At 42.3% G+C, this 17543-nt stretch overlaps 1 protein-coding gene across 2 annotated transcripts in view; it reads right to left on the bottom strand.

Moving 5' to 3' along the window:
• zgc:158464 (uncharacterized protein LOC791139 homolog) overlaps window positions 1–17543 on the bottom strand; it is a 437335-nt gene that overhangs the window by 37538 nt on the left and 382254 nt on the right. For both annotated transcript variants that reach the window (XM_060923332.1, XM_060923334.1), the window contains one exon: window positions 1771–1945. In XM_060923332.1, the coding sequence (XP_060779315.1) occupies window positions 1771–1945 (175 nt within the window). The remainder of the gene's footprint in view (window positions 1–1770; window positions 1946–17543) is intronic.

Genomic DNA, 17543 nt, shown 5'->3' with positions numbered 1-17543 from the left:
AATTTTATTTATTTATTTTTATTAATATTTATTTTGTTGTTGTTATTTTCTTTCTTTATGACATTTGTTATGACTATAAATTATGTCATTAGTTAAATCATAACAGGAACGGTACTGATGATAGGATGTCTTTATCCATGCACCTTAACCTGTATAGAGATCTTGCAGTCACGTGACCGGAAAGTACACAACCGCCATCGTGTCGGTCAAAAACACCGCTGAATACTGCTGCACTCGTGTACAGAATGGATCAATTTCAACCGACGGACTACACGGCTCATTTTTCTAATGAACAGATAACTAGATATATGTCTAAAATAAACGATCTACAGATTTGTGACCCTTATGGCTTACCGGACGGAGTTTTCACGACCGGATTTTGAACTGCCAGTGGAATACCCGGACGTGTATAATTCCCTCATTAACTTTCCCTCGCTGTTCAGTGGTGAAGCACTGCGTGCTTATAAATCTCTGGACAGTTATCTCTACAGAAATTCAGGATTTGTCAGCGACTCAGATGTGGCATTTTGTAAACAAGAATCCTCATTGGATGGGTAAGTCACTTAAGTATTGAGTATAGCACTGACCAGCCGATTATAGAATAGAATAAGGTAATTCCAGCTGTAATTCCAAATCGTCCGTCTTGTTTACATGGATCTGGCGTTGGAGAGGTAGAGGCTTGGCAGTGGAGATTTGAGTGGCTGTTTTCTGAGCTTAGTCAACAGGCCGCTCTGCAGCCTCGCTTTTGCTTCCGCTCCCGGCACCGCCTCCTTCGCTTTGCTTCCGATAACAATCCACGGAGACCCCGCTGGTCTCACTATCTCGTCCGGAATGTTTTTTTTTTTCTCGTCCGGAATGTCGTGCATGCGATGGAAATCGCTACAAACCGTCATTTTCTGCTGGAAACCAATGTCCAGTAAGTCCATACGGTTGTAGTGGATATTGAAATCCGGTACAGACGAACAACACGCAAAAATACACACAAAAAAACATAAAAAACGTGCACAGGTAGGGAGAGCTTGTAGCCGCAGCCGTTGTAGTAGAATTGTATATAGTAGGGTTTTCCAGAAGAAAAGGTAGAAGTAAAAGCAGAAGTAGAACTAGAAGTAGAACTAGAAGTAGAAGGCGGAATATGGCGTTTGACCGACAAGATGGCGTCTGTCACAATCTGGATCGGCTGTGACGTCACATGCAAGTGCTCCATTCAAGCTTGGTTGTAGGCCTATTACCTGTTTTCCGTGTACGTGGCCTTGTCTATATATGGGTGTGTCTTTATTTTTAATTGTTTGCACTGAGGATGGTCTGATTGTGACCGAAACGTTTGCACTTTTCACTTGGGTAGCACTTTTTGTTTGTTTTAATATGCAATAAAAGTGCATTATTATATCGGCATACAGGTGTGCGAGTTCCCTTGGTTTGGTTCCCGTTAAGTAGTCAGTCATGATTTGGACAATCGTAGTGATGCACCGTTTTCAAAGACGAGTTTAAATTAAAAAATAAATAAATGAAAAAAATTCTTGCAAGCAATCAAGACGACAAACAGATGAACAATCATCATTTTATAACTGATTATAATTTTTTTTTAACTTAAATCTGTTGTGCAAACAGGTTAGCACACTTTTTTTTTTTTGCCCATAACCCCTATGTATTTTGGATCACGTCTCCCGTAGTTCTCGTTCACCTTTTAGTCCTAAAAATTAGTATTATTTGCAATGAGAACTTTCTCAAAAAACGGTGCATGAATTGTGCCTTCATCTCTCACACACTCACAACTGGCTCTCCAGTGGCATCGTAGGGTCGATGCGTTCGCCCAGCATCGGCATACACTGCTCCACCGAACTCATCTTCATGTTGACCAGGCAGCCGCTGGAGTGGCGCTGGGGTGGCCGCGATTTCCCGTCTTTCGTCGGAGACATCCTGCCTTTCTCCACCCCCTCGAACTGGACTGCAGGGCAAACACACACATACGTGGGAGCTCATCATCGTTTTTTTCCCCCTCAATGGGAACTACATTCACAGGAAATGGTTAAAATTAGGCTGTGTTTAATTTTTTTTTTTCAATAACCTAGTTTTCTTCATGATCCATGGGCTGAGCCATAGTACTGCAAGAGAAGGTTTCAGGTTTCCTCTAATAATTTCCCCAGCTATTTTTCACATTTCTTTCAGCACTATTGTGTAATCTAGGTTTCGTTGTCGAGTAGCATGTGATACCTTTCCACAAAATGCATTTGCAGGGAAACCCTTTTAACCAGACATGTACCGTATATGGGTCATTCGGGGTACATTTCACATCTCCGAGATAAACCTTTTTGCTGTTTTCCCACAAAATAAATCTTTACTGAATGAGTTTTGAACAATAATGCAAATTATGACAAATTTTCACCAATAGCAATGCTCTGATGTACATTTTAGACCCAATTTATCCATAAAACATCAACTACATGACTCCGACCCCTCCCCCAACGTTATTGGCCGTCTTCGACTCCTGATTCATACGTTCAACTCGAATAAACATGAAGTGATTCGGTCCAACAATCTGGTTTTCGGGGTTTATTCTATTAACTTGTATAAAATCAACTGCGTAAAAAGTCTATTTTCTGTATTGTGTGAAATTTCAGGAATAAAAACATTTTTTTATCCGTTCTAATGTTCGTCAACTCTGTTGACTCATAGACTCCACAAAGACTTGTAATAATACGCATGACACCTGCGCCGAGAGACGTCATTTCCTCTGGCAGGAAACTTGAGAAAGGCAGTGAGGTACAGTATGTTCTGTTTCTTCTCTCGTTAATTTGAACAAAATGTTGAGGATACACCAGCAGTAGCTTCGTTATTCGTCAAATCTGTTATTGTGATATTGGAGTGAATCAGTCCCTTTTTTTTTTTTAAAGCAATTACGATTAAAATCCATAAAATTCTGTTTTCACACATGCCATGCAATAGCTAGTTTAAGGTTAGCGTGTGGAGTTAAGACACAAAATGGTGGGGAAATGTCAACTCTGTTACCGGACTGCCCAGCTTAACGATAAGAGTCTACGTACGACGACTAACAGAATCAACACTTGGAATGTACTCGCCGTTATAGAACGGGCAAGATATCTGTAGATAGGGAAATATTTCAACAGTGCAGATAATTACATGCACAAAATGACACGTTTTGCAAAGTAATTGCGCGATACTGATTTTCATAGAGGGTAAACAAAGTCATATTTAACCACCTTAGACATCAAACATCCATCCCTGTTTAGTTTGTTTAATCACGTTTTATTGCTTCTATGCTAGGAAACAGATCAGGATCATGCATTTTGTGTGTCGTCTTCCCCCCAAAAGCCTTTTATCAGCCAGCTACTCTCTGAGCGCAGAGATGTCGAGGTGACAGCTGATGAAGTCGACTGCAAGGGAAGAATAAAGTGAAGATCTGGTTCTAGAAGGCAAGATATTATTTCCCTCATTTCTGCCATGTTATCTGAATAACTTTCAGTGGAAATGTTGTAAAGGTTTCTGATAAAGTTTTTTTCTTATGCTTAGAGTGGTGCTTGAAAGTTTGTGAACCCTTTAGAATTTTCTATATTTCTGCATAAATATGGCCTAAAACATCAGATTTTCACACAAGTCCTAAAAGTAGATAAAGAGAACCCAGTTAAACAAATGAGACAAAAATATTATACTTGGTCTGGTCTTCACAACACATCTTTGTGGAAGTGTATCATGGCATGAACAAAGGAGATTTCTGAGGACCTCAGAAAAAGTGTTGTTGATGCTCATCAGGCTGGAAAAGGTTACAAAACCATCTCTAAAGAGTTTGGACTCCACCAATCCACAGTCAGACAGACTGTGTACAAATGGAGGAAATTCAAGACCATTGTTACCCTCCCCAGGAGTGGTCGACCAACAAAGATCACTCTGAGAGCAAGGCGTGTAATAGTCAGCGAGGTCACAAAGGACCCCAGGGTAACTTCTAAGCAACTGAAGGCCTCTCTCACATTGGCTAATGTTAATGTTCATGAGTCCACCATCAGGAGAACACTGAACAAGAAGGCTACTGGAAAAATGTTTTGCAGACGGATGAGACCAAAATAGAACTTTTTGGTTTAAATGAAAAGCGTTATGTTTGGAGAAAGGAAAACGCTGCATTCCAGCATGAGAACCTTATCCCATCTGTGAAACATGGTGGTATTGTGGTTTGGGCCCGTTTTGCTGCGTCTGGGCCAGGACGGCTTGCTGTCGTTAACGGAACAATGAATTCTGAATTATACCAACGGATTCTAAAAGAAAATGTCAGGACATCTGTCCATGAACTGAATCTCAAGAGAAGGCGGGTCATGCAGCAAAGCGACGACCCTAAGCACACAAGTCGTTCTACCAAATTATGGTTAAAGAAGAATAAAGTTAATGTTTTGGAATGGCCACGTCAAAGTCCTGACCTTAATCCAATCGCAATGTTGTGGAAGGACCTGAAGCGAGCAGTTCATGTGAGGAAACCCACCAACATCCCAGAGTTGAAGCTGTTCTGTATGGAGGAATGGGCTAAATTTCCTCCAAGCCGGTGTGCAGGACTGATCAACAGTTACCGCTGCACAAGGGGGTCACACCAGATACTGAAAGCAAAGGTTCACATACTTTTGCCACTCACAGATATGTAATATCGGATCATTTTCCTCAATAAATAAATGACCAAGTGTAATATTTTTGTCTCATTTGTTTAACTGGGTTCTCTTTATCTACTTTTAGGACTTGTGTGAAAACCTGATGATGTTTTAGGTCATATTTATGCAGAAATCTAGAAAATTCTAAAGGGTTCACAAACTTTCAAGCACCACTGTAGATGATCACCAGGATCTTAATACAAGTTCAGATTGTGGAGTCCCCCCCCCCAAACATTTGACGAGTTATACTTCGAGACTGACTCGGTGACTCATCGTTCCTACAGAGCTCGAGACTATGGAGCTGCAAAACTGATTTTTTTCCCTAAAAGTGAAGGATGTAAAGACACCAGCTCTGTTTCTTTTGCCAGTTTCATAACATTTGATCAGCAATGCCATAGTGTCTTCTCAGCTCCCTCTGATATGATGACATGACTATAAATAGCAAAAGTTTCCAGATGTAAACTGGGAGATGAATCTGGGATCATGTCAAAATGGGAAGAGACAGAACAGCAGAGAAAAAGATATTTTCATCAGGTCATTGTGAGAACTCGTTAGCAACCAGTAACACCGAGCCAAATGGGTTTTCAGCCAACTGGCAAGAAATATTTAACATAAGGAGGGATATATATATATATATATATATATATATATATATATATATATATATATATAAAATCCCTAAAAATACAAAAAGGGTATGAATACATAAGCATCAATACATTGTAGAAGACATCAAAGGATGAAATAACATATAGAACATGTATGGTAAAGTGTTTCAAAAACACTTGACGACGCTTTGCACACTATTACAGTACCAGCTTCATGAGGTCGTCACCTGGAATGCTTGGACAACAGATGTGCCTCATGAAAAGTTAATTAGTGGACGAGTTTCTTGCCTTCTTAATGTGTTTGAGATCAGTAAATAATAAACATACAGTAAATAGCCCTGGGCGGCACAGTGGTGTAGTGGTTAGCGCTGTCGCCTCACAGCAAGAAGGTCCGGGTTCGAGCCCTGTGGCCGGCGAGGGCCTTTCTGTGCGGAGTTTGCATGTTCTCCCCGTGTCCGCGTGGGTTTCCTTCGGGTGCTCCGGTTTCCCCCACAGTCCAAAGACATGCAGGTTAGGTTAACTGGTGACTCTAAATTGACCGTAGGTGTGAATGTGAGTGTGAATGGTTGTCTGTGTCTATGTGTCAGCCCTGTGATGACCTGGCGACTTGTCCAGGGTGTACCCCGTCTTTCGCCCGTAGTCAGCTGGGATAGGCTCCAGCTTGCCTGCGACCCTGTAGAACAGGATAAAGCGGCTACAGATAATGAGATGAGATGAGAGGATCCGTCATCAAAAGATTCCCGTGCAGGGACTGGCCAAGGATGGCTCACGTGACATAAAATAGTTCCACCATTGATTTAAGCAATGTATCTCGTGACGTCCGGGGGGAAAAAAAAAAAGGATATGGTGCGAGTCAGTCATGGTATATCTTGGATATACCATGAACTGATGTCACAATTTCAAGCTACTGTATACAGCCGACTCGAGTCACTTCTGTATGGATAGATCTAGGCATCATGCCTAGCGAGGCAAGTGATAGCATGGTACATTGCCCATGCGCAGGTCCAAGGTCGCGCCGACAGAAACAACAAACATGGCCGCTTCCGGTGAGTTTATGCCAAGATTCAATAATTCCCAGAGCCTCTCACGAAATGGTATGTTTGATATATATATCAGGTTATCTCATCTTATTATCTGTAGCCGCTTTATCCTGTTCTACAGGGTCGCAGGCAAGCTGGAGCCTATCCCAGCTGACTACGGGCGAAAGGCGGGGTACACCCTGGACAAGTCGCCAGGTCATCACAGGGCTGACACAAAGGCTACGTTCACACTGCAGGCTGAAGTGACTCAAATCCGATCTTTTCGCCCATATGTGACCTGTATCCGATCTTTTATTGACAATATGAACGACACAGATCCGATTTTTTTCAAATCTGACCCAGGCCGTTTGGATATGTGGTCCTAATTCCGATTCCTATCCGATCTTTTCATATGCGACTTCAGTCTGAACCGCCAGGTCGCATTCATCCGACTTACACGTCATCAACAAGCCACAAACGTCACTATTCTGCGCTGAAGTAGGCGGCGGGTCTCTCAAAAAAAGTTACAACAACACCCAGATTTAAATTCACTTCGTTCGGTCCCCCCCCACTTATAGGGAGGAAAAAACGTCTATGCTGTCTTTCTTTGCATAAGGCAAACCTCACGGAAAAATCAAAAGACTAATTACCATTCGGTTTATTGAGGTGCACAGCAGTGTATACATAGTTGCAACAACTCACATAAAACAAAACAAAGACTGATATTCGGTTGGTTGAGCTGCGCAGACTGCACAGGTTGCGAGCTCGAGCTTGGTTGCTATGGTTACTAACAACAAGTTTGACAGGCATATCGGGGTTGGGGTTGGTTTGCTGGCAGCTTTGTCCCCCCCAGTTTTTTGTCCCCCCCAGTTCAAAAAACGTATCTGCGCCCCTGCGCATGACATCAATGCGAGGGACGCTTCGGGCTGTGAAGGTTCTGAATCTTCTCAGTGGAAGGACGCAGAGGTTAGGGAGCTGATTTCCATTTGGGGGGATACAGCTATTCAAGCTAGATTGGATGGGTCATACCGCAACCGGGCGGTTTTACTTCCGTAAACACTGGCCATGCTCACTGCGTGTGACATCGTCGTATCCTGCAATTCGCATGCGGAACACTTTTAGGTCGCTTTTCGTTCATACTGAGGATCACATACAAGTCGCATATATTTGTTAATGTGAACGACCTCACAAAAAAATCGGATTTCACAAAAAAATCGGAATTGAGCATTAAGCCTTGCAGTGTGAACGTAGCGATAGACACAGACAACCATTCACACTCACATTCACACCTACGCTCAATTTAGAGTCACCAGTTAACCTAACCTGCATGTCTTTGGACTGTGGGGGAAACCGGAGCACCCGGAGGAAACCCACGCGGACACGGGGAGAACATGCAAACTCCACACAGAAAGGCCCTCGCCGGCCACGGGGCTCGAACCCGGACCTTCTTGCTGTGAGGCGACAGCGCTAACCACTACACCACCGTGCCGCCCGGCTCCTAAAATGTCCAAAATAATCTAAAATAAAGAAATGAGAGTGGCTCATTTCATGTCAATACTGCAAATCGCATTTTATTACTAGGCATCTTTAAGATTATTATTATTACAAATCCAAAGACACTTTTAAAAACTACAGTGTGCAGCTTTAAGAAGAGAAAACCACTTTTTTTTAACCCCTCCACAGTATTATCACGAAAATAATTTAAGTCCTTGATTAAAAATTTAACAATGCGACTACCTAGAGTTTCCTGTATGTTAAATATTTCATATAATGTAATACCATTTATCATTTTTTAAAAAAAAATCTGTTTTATAATACAAGTTTTGCTGTAGCTACATGAGATCAACATGCCACGTCTTTGTCTGACAGATACTAGGATACGCACGTGACATGATGCCACTCCAGCAGGGGGCATCACCCAGGAAAGTGGTACATGGATGTGTTTCCACTCCCTCTCACTGAGCTATAAAAATGACAGACAGCTCTGTCATGTATTCTCTCTCTCTGTGTCTATCCCTCTCACACGCCCACGCATGCAAACATACCCGACGCCTTTCTGTTCCACGGTGCTTTGAAGAGCAGCTGCTCAGCACAAAAGAAAAGAAGAGGACTCAAACGGAGACCACTGTGTACACGCCATGAGAGCGAGAGAGAACATGAACACGAGTAGAAACACTGTCTCTGTTTAATCATTGAGCGTGTTCTCACCAGTTGTCAAGGTTAAAAGCGTCCCACAGGCCCCATGGGTGTGTGTGTGTACAGTAGGCAGGTGTGTGATAATGCAGGCCTGGCACTACCCGAGATAGATGTGGGAAAGTAGCGTGGCAAAATAACCAGTAAACACACTTCTGCTTGTAAACGCGCTCTTATCTCCCATCCAGCATGAGAACTAATACCAGCTGTCTAATACCTGACAACTAACACACACACGCTAATAATCCTAGATTCCTACTTAATACTGTAGCAAAATTAACCAGGAATAAGTCCACTATAGACACATGCACACCTGCAGTACATAGTAGCAACAACTTCATTAATTTTTTTTAATGACAAAATTGAGAATATCCAAGGGCGGCACGGTGGTGTAGTGGTTAGCGCTGTCGCCTCACAGCAAGAAGGTCCGGGTTCGAGCCCCGTGGCCGGCGAGGGCCTTTCTGTGCGGGGTTTGCATGTTCTCCCCGTGTCCGCGTGGGTTTCCTCCGGGTGCTCCGGTTTCCCCCACAGTCCAAAGACATGCAGGTTAGGTTAACTGGTGACTCTAAATTGACCATAGGTGTGAATGGTTGTCTGTGTCTATTGGCCCTTTTCCACTACCCTTTTTCAGCTCACTTCAGCCCGACACGGCTCGCGTTTCGACTACCTTAGAGCAGCACGACTCAGCTCGCTTCAGCCCTGCTTAGCACCAAAAACTCGCACGGTTTTGAATTAGGGCTGAAGCGAGCCAAACCGAGCTGAGTGGGGCTGGGGGCGTGAGCAGACACTCCCCTGTGCACTGATTGGTGAGGAGGAGTGTCCTCACATGCCCACACACGCCCCGCGAACACGCTGGGATCTGTAAACACCGTAAACCCGGAAGAAGAAGAATTACGAGAATTTCTGAAGCCTTATGCGCCTCGCCTCATCTATACACTCTTGCCAGTATCTGTTGGCGTTGTCGGTGACAACAAGCCACAGCACCAAGACCAGCAACACTAACGACTCCATGTCCTCCATGTTTATTGTTTACTATCCGGGTCGTGAGACTACCGCTTAAAAGATCACTGATGTCACTGTTTGCGCCGCTTAACAACATCACGTGACGTCCACCCACTTTCGCTAACTCCACCCAATGTGTCCACCCACTTCCAGCCAGCACAGTTCACCACGGTTGTAGTCGAAATGCAACTCCAACAGCCCCACTCAGCTCGACTCAGCCCGACTCAGCACGGCACGGCTCAGCCGCGTTTGTAGTGGAAAAGCGGCATATGTGTCAGCCCTGTGATGACCTGGCGACTTGTCCAGGGTGTACCCCGCCTTTCGCCCGTAGTCAGCTGGGATAGGCTCCAGCTTGCCTGCGACCCTGTAGAACAGGATAAAGCGGCTAGAGATAATGAGATGAGATGAGAATATCCGACAAAAAATTCAAACTCCTAATTTAAGGTCAGACAATGTCGTTACCTCCACCAAGGAGGTTATGTTTTCGGTAGCGTTTGTTTGTTGGTTTGTCTGTTAGCAACATTACGGAAAAAGTAATGAACGGATTGCTTTGAAATTTTTTCCAGAGGTGTGACTGGGCACAAGTAACAATCCAATAAATTTTAGCGGTGATCCGGATCACCTTCTGGATCCCGGATTTTTTTAAAGGATTCTTGGCGGAGGTCTGCGCTCTCTGAGCGCTTTTCTAGTTAACAATATAACCGTATCAGATCAGCAATTAGAATGTTTTACTCCCCTTAGAGAAACTGAATTACTTTCGTTAATCTCCGCATCAAAAGCCTCAACTTGTGTACTAGATCCCTTACCTACACGTCTAGATAATACCTGAAGTAGCTGAACCGCTTCTAAAAATAATAAATTCTTCTCTTACGATTGTCTATGTACCCAAATCAAACCCCTGATTAAAAAACCTGACCTTGATCCCTGTCAGCTGTCCAATTCTCGGCCAATATCAAACCTCCCCTTTATCTCCAAGATCCTTGAAAAAGCTGTGGCACAGCAGTTATGCTCATATTTACAGAGGAATAACATCCATGAAATGTATCAGGCAGGATTTAGACCTCATCATAGCACAGAGACAGCACTGGTTAAAGTAGTAAACGACCGACTGTTGGCGTCTGATCAGGGCTGTGTCTCGCTGCTTGTGTTGCTTGACCTTAGTGCAGCATTTGATACCATTGATCATTCCATTCTTCTGGATAGACTAGAAAATGTTGTAGGAGTTAAGGGAACGACCCTCTCCTGGCTCAGGTCTTATTTAACTGATCGCTATCAGTATGTTGATGTAAATGGTGATATTTCTAGACGTACTGAAGTAAAGTTTGGTGTTCCACAAGGTTCTGTCTTGGGTCCACTGCTTTTTTTCCTTTATACATGTTACCTCTGGGTGATATTATTCGTAAACATTGTATTAGTTTCCACTGTTATGTTGATGACACACAGTTGTATGTTTCTGCAAAACCTGATGAGGAATGTGTGAAAGACATTGGACACTGGATGCTTATTAACTTCCTTCTGCTTAACTCTGACAAGACTGAAGTACTTGTACTCGGACCACGTGCAGCTAGAAGCAAGTTTTCTGATTACACAGTGACTCTGGATGGCCTTTCTGTTTCTTCACGTGCAGCAGTAAAAGACCTCGGAGTGATTATTGACCCCAGTCTTTCATTCAAAACTCACATTGATAACGTCACCCGGATAGCTTTCTTTCATCTCAGAAATATTGCTAAGATAAGAAATTTAATGTCACTACATGACGCGGAAAAACTAGTCCATGCTTTCGTTACCTCCAGGTTGGATTATTGTAATGCCTTACTGTCTGGATGTTCCAATAAGTGCATAAACAAGCTCCAGTTAGTTCAAAATGCAGCAGCAAGAGTCCTTACTAGAACTAGAAAATACTGTATGACCACATCACCCCTGTCTTATCCACACTGCACTGGCTCCCAATCACATTTCGTATTGATTATAAAATACTACTATTGACCTTTAAAGCACTGAATGGTTTCGCACCACAGTACCTGAGTGAACTTCTGGTCCTCTATGACCCGCCATGCCTACTTGGATCAAAAGGTGCAGGCTATCTGCTGGTACCTTGTATAGTGAAGGCTACATCAGGGGGTGGAGCCTTTTCTTACAAAGCCCCACAGTTATGGAACAGCCTTCCAAGTAATGTTCGGGAATCAGACTCAGTCTCAGTGTTTAAGTCTAGGCTGAAAGCGTATCTGTTTAGTCAAGCCTTTTGTTAATGGTGTTTATGAGGTAAAGGAGTAGATCTGGAGGATCCTCAGACAGAGTGTTTTGGTAAACTGGGATGTATGGATGCTGTCAGTCGCCCACTCGCTTGCTCAGTCGAGTTTGTTGACGGTGTAGTGGCTGCTGCTTTATGTCCCGGGGCTCCCTCATGCCTGTGTTACCTTCTGGCTCTCCCCTTTTAGTTATGCTGTCATAGTTAGTCGCCGGAGTCTCTGCTTGTACTCAGTGCAATATGTATACTGTTCCTACTTATTCAGGTGACATTGGGCATACTGTACCTAACAACCCATGTTTTCTCTCTCTCCCTCTGAGTTACATGTCGGTCCTGGGATCGAGATGCTGACCTCTTCTGCTCCTCGGACCTGCCTGATCCATCCTGGTGCCCTGTGTCTGGTTGGAGTCTCATCGCATCACTCCTGTAGAGGACGGCCCCGTTTGTACAGTCGAAAGTCGCACCTGGAGGACGCTCTGGACTCTTACAGTAATGCTTTTATGGCTGAGGACTACAGTTGACTTGCTAACTTTAGGACTGCAGTTGTCATGAACAGTTTTGCACTCAAGTTTCCATCAATGAAGAGTTTATAACATCAACGAAACTGACTTCATGTTAAAACTGTTAATGTTATAGTCATGCTGTCTGTTGTTGCCCAAATGAGGATGGGTTCCCTTTTGAGTCTGGTTCCTCTCGAGGTTTCTTCCTCATGTCGTCTGAGGGAGTTTTTCCTTGCCACCGTCGCCACAGGCGTGCTCATTGGGGATAGATTAGGGATAAAATTAGCTCATGTTTTAAGTCGTTCAAATTCTGTAAGGCTGCTTTGCGACAATGTCTATTGTTAAAAGCGCTATACAAATAAACTTGACTTGACACGCTACTTGGTGCCAGAGGAGAAAAGTTTAATGTTTAATTTCAGTCTAAAAATGAGAAAAATATACACTATTGATATAAATATCATAATTACGTAGTTCTATATTTTATTTTCAATCTTTTTTTTAAAAATTCATATTGATTTTGTAGATTTTTTTTTGTCGATTTTAAAAAATTTTAATTTTTGCAAACGTACACATGTACATCAAGATTTTTACATCATGTGACATTTTATCAGTTCATAGTTCAATTTTATGTTATGGAAAGTTACTTCCTGTTATCATTTACGTACATGGCTGCAGCTACTGAACAGTTATTCCATGAAATGGAGTCATACATGAGCTGATGGCCTGAAAGCCATGTACAACGAGATTGAGTGGAATAATTGTTTTATTCTATCCACATTCACTGGATTTTGAGAAACAGTGTATATATATATAAAATTTCTGCTTAGGCGGACTACTTAACCTATCGATGGCTGCACAAACTGACTTTAGTGTCGTGGCGAAGGATAGAATAGCTTTAGACACTTTTATTTAATTCTTCCTTGGACATTTCAGTTCTGTAATTTGCAAACTTCTTTGAGCTTTTGAATCATTCTAAAAAACAAAAAAAAAGCAAATTTTAATGCTTAAAGATGAATAATCATAGCCTAGCAAACTAGACCCACCCGCCTAGCGGCCAAAAATATTTTTGCCTAGCGAGTGGGTCTAGCCTCGCACCATATAAACAAAAACACCCCGGGCATCAAATCGTGCCCGCCAATCACAACGCAAGGTTTTTGTTTGGATTCTTTGGGCGGGCTTTTGCAGGAGTGACGACAAAGCTGCGCGACGCTGGAGAAAGCACAGCAGGAAAGATGGCTACGGCTAGTGAACAGCGCGCGTTTGACTCCGCTTTGGAATCAGTTTTAGAAGAGTTAGACTTGGAGTTTTGGTTGAAACATGAGCAGGAAGAGGCTCTCCGCTCATTCCTTTTCAAGAAGGACGTTTTCGCTGTTTTGCCGACCGGCTATGGCAAAAGTCTGATCTACCAGCTGGCTCCGCTCGTAGCCAAAAGGATGGGGCTAGTTTGTGCAGTACGAAGAATTAATAAACAGCTTTGAAACATTACTTTTTGATTGTTTCTTATTTTCCCGTTATTTTAAATTTAAGGGAAATTATTTCACCAAACACCACTAAATAAAAACTCTCAAAAACAGTTTAAGCAAACCCTTGAAAAACACTTGAAAAAAAAAAGTGGTACGGACTCCAAACTTGTGGTCATTATCTCCAAACTTCTTAATATCTAGAACCTGTTTATTAATTAATACGCATTTTGAAAAATTTTTTATTTCAAGGTCTCCCCCACTGCTTTCTGTCGCTCTGACTACGTCACAGTCACTGTTGCGCTGATTGGTCAGAGCGTTGGCCTATACGCACAGAGACAGTTTGAAAGACAGCGGGTTGTTCCTCCTACCCCCTTCGGAAATGTCTACGGATCGAGGCCAGACTAAATATTCACATTTAGTCTGGCTTGCCAGGCTAGAATAATCAAACTGGCGAAATGACCAGCGCAATTTGTGAAAAATGCGATTAAAAAGAATAATTCTTGAAAAATAAAAAAAGATACATTCTCACCATCAAATACCTTCGTTCCATGTTTTGCTTTTTTTGTGTATTTTTTGGGGTTTTGTTTTCAAGTAGAGTTTTTATTTCGTCCTCAGTTGGTTCAGCAACACGCGCCGCCATTGTGTTTTTCTCTACTCACGGTATATGAGCTGATAGCCTAGTCGTAGAGTAGCCAATCAGAGTGCGCGATTGCTCATATCCAGTGACTGTGGATAGAATAAAGAGAGTTCTTCCCTCTCCAGCCTCTCGCAGAGACAGTAATGTTACAGAAAAACTGCCAAGTGTTCCAGACTTAAAACTTATCCGTGGCAGAAAACGTACTGTTACAAAGCACCGACACTGGAGACTCCTTCCAGATAGGTTTGTTGTATCCATAATTATATACAAAACAAATTTTTTTTTTTTTACTTTTTCCAAGACAGAATTATTGTTGCTCACAGACAGCACTGTGCAAAAGTCTTAGACCCCCTATTTTTTCATACAGACTTTGTTATAGATTTCCATTTTATGACTTCTACATGATCGAGTCGGTACAAAAACATCTCAGAGTCCAAAAGTTCATTTTCCAGCACAAAATTAAATGTCTGAGCAGCATATTCCATAAGAGAGCACTTTTCAGATTAAAAAAGAAAAATATAATGAAGGCTACTGGGTTTTGGGGCAAAATGAAGAAGCGAGTGTGACGGTCAAAGGGTCCAGAAGAACCGCGGCTGGTTCTGGAAGATGCTCAGTAAAACCTACAGCTCATTTCCTTATAAAACTGCACTCATTGGACCTGAGACTACTGTGGTGGGTTCTTTTTTTTAATATAAAAATGTTGAAACATCAACATTTAACTAAGACTTTTGCACAGTACTGTATGTATATTTCAAAGACCGGTTACAGCTCTCAACATCGTTAAATCATCACACAATAAAGCTGAAGGATATCATATTAACTCAATGAGCTGCTTTGACAAATAAGTATTAGGCATCATTAATATAGTTTTATTTTCTGTGAGAAATACTGAGATAAAGGTTCATGAAAAAGAAAAAAGGATCACATGAGCGAGCCTACACTTCTTTTGGCTGCACTCAAGGCCACAAGTCATTCGCGTTGCCTCACACACAGGTCAGGGGTCACAGTTCACAGGAAGTGCCTGCAGTCACAGATTGAAATGGCTGTCAAACTCTCGTTGCTATAATGTGTGCCATGTGCAGCCTTCAAAGACTAGTTTTATTCACACGGTGCTCCGCGTCCCCGTCATTTCCTCTCTCATAGACTTTGCTGTGTGTGTGTGTGTGTGTTTATATTATGCACACTGACGCGTCTTGGTCGCCAGAACAATTTGATTCTCTTCTCTTTAAAAAACCCCCATCACTCTAATTACTCTAAATGACTCAAGATCCATACAGCACTTAATCGATGTTCAGCCTTGTAGCAAATACTGTATTACATCACATACTCGTACAATGTCAAACGAGGATCTGTTTGCCCAAGCATCTTGCGCTAAGCTCTCTATATTCGTCATGCAAAGGGTTCTGGGAAAAGAAGATTTCAGAGCAAATACATGCAGGTATTTTGACCCTGGTCTTGTGTATATACAACCCCGATTCCAAAAAAGTTGGGACAAAGAACAAATTGTAAATAAAAACGGAATGCAATAATTTACAAATCTCAAAAGCTGATATTGTATTCACAATAGAACACAGACAACATATCAAATGTCGAAAGTGAGACATTTTGAAATTTCATGCCAAATATTGGCTCATTTGAAATTTCATGACAGCAACACATCTCAAAAAAGTTGGGACAGGGGCAATAAGAGGCTGGAAAAGTTAAAGGTACAAAAAAGGAAGAGCTGGAGGACCAAATTGCAACTCATTAGGTCAATTGGCGATAGGTCATTAACATGACTGGGTATAAAAAGAGCATCTTGGAGTGGCAGCGGCTCTCAGAAGTAAAGATGGGAAGAGGATCACCAATCCCCCTAATTCTGCGCCGACAAATAGTGGAGCAATATCAGAAAGGAGTTCGACAGTGTAAAATTGCAAAGAGTTTGAACATATCATCATCTACAGTGCATAATATCATCAAAAGATTCAGAGAATCTGGAAGAATCTCTGTGCGTAAGGGTCAAGGCCGGAAAACCATACTGGGTGTCCGTGATCTTCGGGCCCTTAGACGGCACTGCATCACATACAGGCATGCTTCTGTATTGGAAATCACAAAATGGGCTCAGGAATATTTCCAGAGAACATTATCTGTGAACACAATTCACCGTGCCATCCGCCGTTGCCAGCTAAAACTCTATAGTTCAAAGAAGAAGCCGTATCTAAACATGATCCAGAAGCGCAGACGTCTTCTCTGGGCCAAGGCTCATTTAAAATGGACTGTGGCAAAGTGGAAAACTGTTCCATGGTCAGACGAATCAAAATTTGAAGTTCTTTATGGAAATCAGGGACGCCGTGTCATTCGGACTAAAGAGGAGAAGGACGACCCAAGTTGTTATCAGTGCTCAGTTCAGAAGCCTACATCTCTGATGGTATGGGGTTGCATTAGTGCGTGTGGCATGGGCAGCTTACACATCTGGAAAGACACCATCAATGCTGAAAGGTATATCCAGGTTCTAGAGCAACATATGCTCCCATCCAGACGACGTCTCTTTCAGGGAAGACCTTGCATTTTCCAACATGACAATGCCAAACCACATACTGCATCAATTACAGCATCATGGCTGCGTAGAAGAAGGGTCCGGGTACTGAACTGGCCAGCCTGCAGTCCAGATCTTTCACCCATAGAAAACATTTGGCGCATCATAAAACGGAAGATACGACAAAAAAGACCTAAGACAGTTGAGCAACTAGAATCCTACATTAGACAAGAATGGGTTAACATTCCTATCCCTAAACTTGAGCAACTTGTCTCCTCAGTCCCCAGATGTTTACAGACTGTTGTAAAGAGAAAAGGGGATGTCTCACAGTGGTAAACATGGCCTTGTCCCAACTTTGAGATGTGTTGTTGTCATGAAATTTAAAATCACCTAATTTTTCTCTTTAAATGATACATTTTCTCAGTTTAAACATTTGATATGTCATCTATGTTCTATTCTGAATAAAATATGGAATTCTGAAACTTCCACATCATTGCATTCCGTTTTATTTACAATTTGTACTTTGTCCCAACTTTTTTGGAATCAGGGTTGTATATATAACAAAGCATATTTAACAATTATTCCACGAAATCGAGTCGCACACGAGCTGATGGCTGAAGAGGTGCGTAGCGCCGAGTTGGCTACACTGCAAAAAATAAAAATCTTAGGAAGTTTATTTATCTATTTTCAAGTCAAAACATCTAGCCACCCT

Source organism: Neoarius graeffei, chromosome 6, assembly GCF_027579695.1.
Source record: "Neoarius graeffei isolate fNeoGra1 chromosome 6, fNeoGra1.pri, whole genome shotgun sequence".
NCBI classification, from domain to species: Eukaryota; Metazoa; Chordata; class Actinopteri; order Siluriformes; family Ariidae; genus Neoarius; species Neoarius graeffei.
The sequence above is the reverse complement of the archived record's forward strand: the minus strand, read 5'-3'. Positions and strand labels throughout refer to the sequence as shown.